Source organism: Silurus aristotelis, assembly GCF_946808225.1.
Source record: "Silurus aristotelis genome assembly, chromosome: 14".
NCBI lineage: Eukaryota > Metazoa > Chordata > Actinopteri > Siluriformes > Siluridae > Silurus > Silurus aristotelis.
In genome coordinates, this window is record NC_139587.1 from 23813177 (window position 1) to 23821838 (window position 8662).

The window sequence follows — 8662 nt, forward strand, 5'->3', positions numbered from 1 at the left end:
TTCATCAGAAATATACAGACATTTATTTACAAGTACATTTGCATAGAAATTTGCAACATAAAAAATATATAGTAGTAAACAGATTTTCATTTGTATTAGAGGCATCAGGGTTTTTTCTTTTTTCATTTAAAAGCTTTGTTTCTCTGAATTAAACCTTCAAACTTTGTTTACAGGTAAACACGTGCAAATATATTTACTGTTATTACTTGAATCAAACCAGTTGGCACCCACCGGCAGTGAGACGCCCTCGGTGTGACCTATTTCATCAAAGACGAGACAGGAAGGTGCCATGGCATGACATTGTTAATAATCAACATTCATGCTTTTAGAAACAGAGAACATTCTTGAGCTGTATCGCTCAATCAAAACATCCATAACCTCAACTCAACGTTCGCTCAGCTCGTGACATCCCACTGACTGATTACATGATTTGAGTGGAAGGAATAGGGAGGTAGGGAATGCCCTTTATAGCACATTGGGGACATTTTAATACAGAGATTTAACTTTATGTTTTCTGTTGTTTTTTGTGCAATCAAGTTAAAAAGGGCAGACTGTAGCCTTACAAAGCAATGATGGTAGTTGTGTAGAAGATAAAGGACATCAAGGAGGCCACAGTCTCCTTTTTACCTGAATAGAAAGTTCCTAGAGTCCAGACGGGATGCAGTGACTTCATGGCAAAAACATTAAAAAAAAAAAAAAAACATCAAAAGGCAAATACATGCAAAGAAATTAAGACATAAAACACGTATGCTAATCTGGGGACAGTATGTAAAATGGAGCGAGAAAGAGAGAGAGAGAGAGAGAGAGAGAGAGAGAGAGAGAGAGAGAGAGAGAGAGAGAGAGAGAGAGGTCAAAGATTAATACGAGTATGAACCAACGAGAGATCAGCCAGAGATGGTGGCCAGGGCCTCCTCGTTCATAGCCTGGTCAGATACTAATGATCTTCAACCCAGAACAGGGGTCACCACACCGACATCTAAACCCCCTGTCAGGCAACCCCCATGCCGCTGGAGATCCCCGAGCACGTGGCTTCATGCCCTCACGAGAGTTCAAAATCTGCAGCTATGACAAACACACCTGCTTTTCCTGATCCGGAAAGTCCAAGGGCCATTGTTCGCTCCTTGCATCTCTATAAAAGCATCACAGCTTAAAGTCTCTCAAAAATGATTCTCTTTTTTTATTACCGTTACACAAGGAGTCAATGGCTATTGGTGCAACCTGCACATTGTTCTGTCGGTAAATCACTTGGCATTTCTTCCATTAAAAATAAAAAGAAAGCAAACAAAAAATAATATATAATGATTATAAAAACTAGCAAACCGGCTTCCACAGAATAAATCCCTGGAGTTAAAAAACAAAAAAACACTAAATGCTTATGTTTTAGAGAAAAAAAATCACCATTAAAAAAAAAGGGGATCAGAAATAAGAAAAATCCTGGAAGCCAAACAACGCAAACAGAAAGCCCAGTAAAGGAAACTTCCTATATATAAAGGCAGAAACACTGACAAGTCTTGCATAAGCATGGTGGGATTTAAAGCATGTTCCTGAGTAATTCCTATCTGGCATTGACTTGAAGCGCCATTGAGGGTCCCGTCGCAATTCCTTCTCTTCCATTCAGATCCACGCTACAGCAAAAAAAAAAACGCTCCTTCACTCCTCACATTCGCACACCTTCTCGCACTTAACATAATCCTTCTGCCTGTATCTACTCAAGATGATATTTTAGGGTTAAAAGGCAATGAACATCTCTACATAAAAACTTATAATATAAACAATTATTAAAATTAGATTCTTTTACATATTATATGCCTGTACATGCATATACACCAACATTTATTTAGAGTCTGGGCTGCACCCGTTCCTAACCTGGCAACCAAATGATGATAATGAATGAATAATAATGATAATGATGGTGGTCACAATGATGATCATGACAAAGATGATGAGCTTGGGCCTTTTTTTTTTTCTTTTGGGAAAAGTTTTAGAGCACGAGCTCTGAAAAAAGCAACATTTAGGTAAAGGTTGGACAGCATGGGCAGCCTTGCACGGGGGCAATTTAAAATGTCTGCTCTGGAATAACCGTGTTAAAGGGATAGTCCCAAAACGTAGTCGAGATGCCAAAACCTGCAAGAAGGAAACACAAACATCCAATCAGATGATACACACCACAATATACTAAAGAATATTCTCAAAACCCAAGGAACTCAATTGCACAATATTGACAAAAGTGTGTAGACACCATTTTTGAACATCCTATTTCACATGAAGTCCTAATTTGTTGTAATAATAATCTCCACTCTTCTGGGAAGATGTTCCACTAGATTGGGGTGTGTTTAATGAGATTTCTATTCATTCAGTCACAAAAGTATTAGTAAAGTCAGGTACTGATTAGGAGTGTGGAGGACTGGAGTTCAGTTAGCGTTTCGATTCATCGCAAAGGTGTTCAATAGGGTTGAACAGGTTTGGGCCTCCTATTTCAAGTGAAAGGAAAACGTCATGCGATAGACATCCTGTACAACTGTGTATTTTCAACAATGTAGTAAGGAAAGTTCGGGGGTCCCAATAATTTTGTCCATATCGTGTATTGTTATCATGAAGTCCATTCAGTTGTCAAATTGTGAACATAAAATAGGAAGTAAAAGTGTGTGACCCCAAAGTGCACTTTTATTAGTCATGTGGTGTTGTTTTTTAAAGAATTTAGCAACATTTCTGCAAAACATTTTAATATTCCTGACAACTTTTATCCGTTTCAAAGGGTTAGCATTCACTTGACATTGTCCCTATTAAAAACAGCTATCTACTTCTCCACCAAACAATTGAATTATCACTGTTAATTAATTACATTTGGTTGTTTTTTTTTTTCTTCTAATATTTATTTTCTTTGTTTTCTTTTCCAGAACGTGTTTTTGATAAAGACAAGAAAGCACTTCTGTAAGTCGCTCTGGAAAAGGACGTCTGCTAGATTCTATTAATGCAAATGTAATGCCTAATTAAAAAGATTTGAGCAAGGAGTCATCCAGTTGCCTAGGAACGGTGCCTCTCGGTGTAACGATGAGTCCTACTGTACCGTGAAAGCACAATTTTCCGATTGAACAAACGAGAAAACTTGGTTCGTTCTTTAAATAATGCAAAGCTACTACAGTAACAACTAAATCGTGACATTACTAAAAGTAGAACAAGTTTTTCAAAGCGAAAAGGATTACTACCTGCTCTTTGGTGCTCAAAGTGATGTTTGACGTGGTAAGCCTTCAGGCCATACAGGTAGGAGCCCTTGCGTGGAGAACCGTAGTGCAGGTAGTAGTGGATCATGTCGTACACCACGTAACCACACAGACCACCGACGAACACAGGCGTGCCTAAACCTTCGGGCAGCAGCTGGTGCAGAGCTATGTAAAATGCCCCTATAACGACTGATGCAATGCCAGGAGGGAACACCAGACGAGAGCCATCGTATGGAGACTGGAGGACAATGGAGTGAGACAGAAAGAGAGATCATATAGCTATTAGATATTAGCTAGCCAATCAAAATGACTCTAGGCAGGCCACAAGACATCTCACATCTCTCTGGGCTTCTGACTCACCTTGTGGTGTTGACCATGGAGGAGGAAGTGAAGGGTAATGAGGTAATAGTTGTGGCCTGGAGGACGCAGGTGGAACAGGAAACGGTGGATGCAGTACTCAACAAAGGACCAGATGAACATCCCAGTCATGAAGAGGAGTGGGAACCAGTACTTGTGAATAAAAAAGGAGTACTCTGGAGATACACAGGGAATTTTAAAAGAAAGAGTACACTATTAGATTGAACTAAAGTTTTTAAATGATATTAGTTGTATGAATATGTGCTGTGTTAATTGCTGAACATGTCATCAATAACAAGCATTCTGTCAAACAGAACAAACTGGTACGTGAAATGTTAATGAAATGAAGTCATTTTAATAGGTATAGTATTAAGGTGAGTCATGTCAGGGTTCACAGATGGTTTAAAGAATGAAAGAATAATAGCTTCTTATACTCAAATACAAAGTTATGCAAAGTTTTTTTCCTTGGTCTTTGTTCCTTGTCACACAGACAAGAATTTGAATCAGGCAACAAATGACTGAGTTCCTATTTTGACCAAAGGTGGTACGTTCAATGTCCCAAATGTCAGGTTTTTCAACCTATGGTAGAGAACTGGCAGGCGGTGATCCTCAAACTCTGCAGGAACTCTCAGGATTTGTCAGACTTTCTTGGAAAGTTTCAGGATAGGTCGAATTTCTTTGAAAGGTTGTCAGAATTTAATCAGACTTTTTGAGGAAGTTGTCGGGATTGGTTAAATTTCCTTGGAAAGTTGCCAGTATTGGTAAAAACCTTTCGGGATATCGTCAGGATTGGTCAAAAATTCTCCGGAAGTTGTCAAGATTGGTCAAATTTTCTATGAAAGTTGTCAGGATTGGTCAAAAATTTTCAGGAAGTTGTCAAGATGTTTACAATTTTTCTGGCAAGTTTTCAAGATTGTTGCTTGTCCTCAGGTTGTTGTTAGGATGGTTACAATCTCTTGGGTAGGTTGCCAGGATTGACCAAATGACTCTGTTTAGATGCAAGGATTGGTTGAATGTCCTCAGTTAGTTGTCAGAATGGTTAAAATTTATTTGACAAGTGGTCATGATTGGTAGAATTTTCTCGGAAAGTTCTCAGATGGATAAAAGTTCTTGGGGAAGTTGTAAGGATTGGTCGAAGATGTTCAGGAAGCTGTCAGGATTGGTAAAGATTTCCTCAGGAAGTGTTCAAGATTGGTTACATTTCTTTTGGAATTTGTCAGGATTGTTAAAAAGATTTTTTTAAATAGATTTTTACATGATTTTAATTGTGTCCTTTCCTCAACACCATCCTCAGACACTTTGTCTAGATCTGAAGTTAAATGAAATGTAATACTGAATGAATAGGTAGCCTAATGCATGTATGCTACCTATTCAATTCCCTATTTAATTCCCTATTCTATTCCTATTCAAATTCAATTTCCAATGTCTCATACTGGATTCAGTGTGAGGGTTGGAAATCAAGTGTGCAGAGTGTGTGTGTGTGTGTGTGTGTGTGTGTGTGTGTGTGTGTGTGTGTGTGTGTGTGTGTGTGTGTATTACCTGATGTAATATACAACCTAGTGCTCCCTTGTGCTAACAAGCTATAGCTGTACCAGCTCAAGTAAATAACCAGAGGCATCCACACGGCAGGTACCATAAACCTACACAAGGTGAAGATAAAGATATTGATAAAAGCAAGTCTGCAAAATTTTGATAAAATAAAACAATAAAGATATTATTTTAAGTTTCTGGAAAGGATGGATGATGAAAAGTTCTACTCTTGGAAGTAACAATTTATATTGACTAGCATCAATTTCAATCTGAATATATCCACATTAGGAAAGCGATGTTTGATAATTTTGTCTTTTATTTATTAACCCTAAGCACAAAGTTTCAAAAAAGTTATTTTTTTCCATTATAAATCCATATTGTTACACTAACACAACTTACTAGCACACACTTTAATTGATATAATTAACAGTAATTTAAACCTAAATGCTAATTTTTTTTATAGCATCTGATCCTGAATACTATTACAATGTGTACATTTTTTCTTAAGAGTTCGCACCATGGGGTCTTGGTGTTTGCTTCGAAGAAGTCGGACTCGAAGAGACGAATGGGCCGATTGACAGGCTGGTGGACCCAGGCGTCATATTTTTCTCCCAAATATCCCACCTGCCAGGCAAGAGGCTTCCTCCAGTCCACCAGATCCTGCACACAGAATCATAGTGCTTAGCTATTGCAAAGAATCTTCTAGACAAAAACAGTTCACATTTCCTAAAAAAGACAACATTTCAAGGAACTGGTGTAAAGTCCTCTTGTAAAAAGCTCCCGGAATATTTTGCCCTGATCACCAGATGGATGGACACACATACACATACACAGACATACACACACACACACACACACACACACACACACAGAAACCATAAACTGAAAAATCACACCAGTTTCCTTTCCATTTTCCAGTTCTGTTATTTTCTTGAACCTTTTTTATGTACTGTCAAACTATAACAAAACAAAAAAAAAGAAAAAATTTTGAAATGTCAAATAACAAGATTATATAATATAAATCTAGACTTCAACAAAATTTTCATTATTATGCCATTGTTGTGTACCAGGCTTCTTCCTTAGGGGAGAGATTTCCTGGTTGGTTAATACTGAAAATATCGAAATATTTACGTGTTCATTTTGGTTTACAGCAGGTGAGGAGAGAACTGTTTAACGAAAAGCCTATATATTATTAGCAGATATACACCGATCAGGCATAACATTATGACCACCTGCCTAATATTGTGTTGGTCCCCCTTTTGCTGACAAAACAGTCCTGACCCGACGAGCATTAACACCATTAACTTCTTAACTTCTAGCAATATGAGCTACAGGAGTTGTTTGTTGGATCGGACCACACAGACCAGCCTTTGCTCCCCACATCCATCAGTGAGCCTCGGCTGTCTATGACCGGTTCACCACTGTTCTTTCTTTGGACCACTTCTGATAAATACTGAACACTGCAGACCAGGAACAGCCCACAGTACAGATAAACTTATAAAAACTCTTTAACTTTTTACAAATTAAAATATTTTCTATAATTTTCAGACCTTGAAAAGGCAACACATGCAGTTATTAGCACCAGGTTAGATTATTGTTGTGAATCGGTCTCCCATTATCATCTCTAAACAGATTACAGTGTTTTCTGTAAAGCTGCTTTGAGACAATGTCTGTTGTGAAAAGCGCTATACAAATAAACTTGACTTGACTTGACTTGAGTTTGGCAAATGCTGCACTGCTCATGAGTTCAAATCCCAGCTGCGCCAAACTGCCAACATCTGGGTCAATGAGCAAGGTCCTTAACCCTATAGCTGCTCGTTTGTATAAATGAACCCATTAAAAGGGGCGTCTGCCAAATACCATAAATGTAATGACTAATTTCTAAATGAAAGGTTGAACATGTCCTTGCTGCAGTGCTGGAAGAAGGTTAAATGCTTTGGAGCAAAATGTACAAGAAGTGGCTGTGGCCGAACAATGCGCCTATTTTAAAGCGAACTTGAATACAACACCTGACTCACAAAAGGGTAAATCATAAATACATTTCACTACAACTATGAGGAAATGACTCTCACTCTCGAAAGATCAGGTTGTGTAAAGAACCAGTTGTACAAACACGATGGCAGAAACTGCCATTCCCTCAGATAAAATGTAAGCCTAATCAATTGTCAGATTTACTGATGCTCCTGTACCACGGTTGGAATTAATTCTTGAAATACCGCCATCTCCATTTTCAGTGCTACGATTTACTAGAATGTAAAAAAAACTAGATTTGAATAGGACATGCCGATTCTGTTCTCAGGCTCACACTGCATACAAAGCAATAAAGAAAATGGTGAAGTGTTTAATAAAGTGGGTTCACACAGAGTTGATGATGTGTGAAAAGTGGTAGGTCAAGTGATTAAGGCGTTTGGTTTAGAAGGTGCCACTGCTGGGCCCTTGACCCACTGCGCAGTTCTTTAAATTAGATAAATGTAAGTTGCTCTGCATAAGGGCATCTGCCAGATGACATAAATGTAAAAATAAATGGTTAACTTGGAATAGGGATTTAGAAGCAGCAGCTCCTTTAGATGCCCAGTAGTGATGGAAAGAATGGATCATTATAGTGACTCAATCTTTTTTGAGTCATTTAGTTCATTTCGTTCATTTGATCAGAAATATAATAAAATGGTTCATTTTCAATAAGCAGATCCCCCAACACGTCTACATACACTACATACAACTTTAACTAGAGTTCCAATCATTTATATATGTATATACACTATATGGACAAAAGTACTGGGACAGCTGACTTTCTCAGCCATATGTGGTTCTTTCCCAAACTGTTATCGTAAAGTTGAGGCACACAATTGTAGAGGATGTCTATAGCATGAAATTTGATCAAATATAGTGTATAACTGCATAGCATATGCGGGAGTCAAGTGACTAAAGAAGAACGACTCTGAGTCTCATTAAAGACAGGTCAGACAGGTCAGATTAAAGACAGGTCAGACAGGTCAGATTAAAGACAGGTCAGACAGGTCAGACTTGAAGACAGGTCAGATGGGTCAGATTAAAGACAGGTCAGATGGGTCACATTAAAGACAGGTCAGATTGAAGACAGGTCAGACAGGTCAGATTAAAGACAGGTCAGATTGAAGACAGGTCAGACAGGTCAGATTAAAGACAGGTCGGACAGGTCACATTAAAGACAGGTCAGATTAAAGACAGGTCAGACAGGTCACATTAAAGACAGGTCAGATTTAAGACAGGTCAGACAGGTCAGATTAAAGACAGGTCAGACAGGTCACATTAAAGACAGGTCAGACAGGTCAGAATAAAGACAGGTCAGACAGGTCAGATTAAAGACAGGTCAGATTAAAGACAGGTCAGACAGGTCACGGTCACATTAAAGACAGGTCAGACAGGTCCCATTAAAGACAGGTCAGACAGGTCAGACAGGTCAGAATAAAGACAGGTTAGATTAAAGACAGGTCAGACAGGTCAGATTAAAGACAGGTCAGACAGGTCAGATTAAAGACAGGTCAGGCATAGGTTCTTGATTAAAGTCACAGTAA

At 38.5% G+C, this 8662-nt stretch overlaps 1 protein-coding gene across 1 annotated transcript in view; it reads right to left on the reverse strand.

Annotated features, from left to right (window-relative positions):
• fa2h (fatty acid 2-hydroxylase) overlaps positions 1-8662 on the reverse strand; it is a 34355-nt gene continuing 25693 nt past the window's right edge. The window contains exons 3-7 of the mRNA XM_083561117.1: positions 5626-5768; positions 5118-5218; positions 3582-3754; positions 3207-3459; positions 1-2124 (exon numbers count right to left, since the gene is read on the reverse strand). Of these exons, the coding sequence (XP_083417243.1) occupies positions 2057-2124; positions 3207-3459; positions 3582-3754; positions 5118-5218; positions 5626-5768 (738 nt within the window). The 3' untranslated portion in view covers positions 1-2056. The remainder of the gene's footprint in view (positions 2125-3206; positions 3460-3581; positions 3755-5117; positions 5219-5625; positions 5769-8662) is intronic.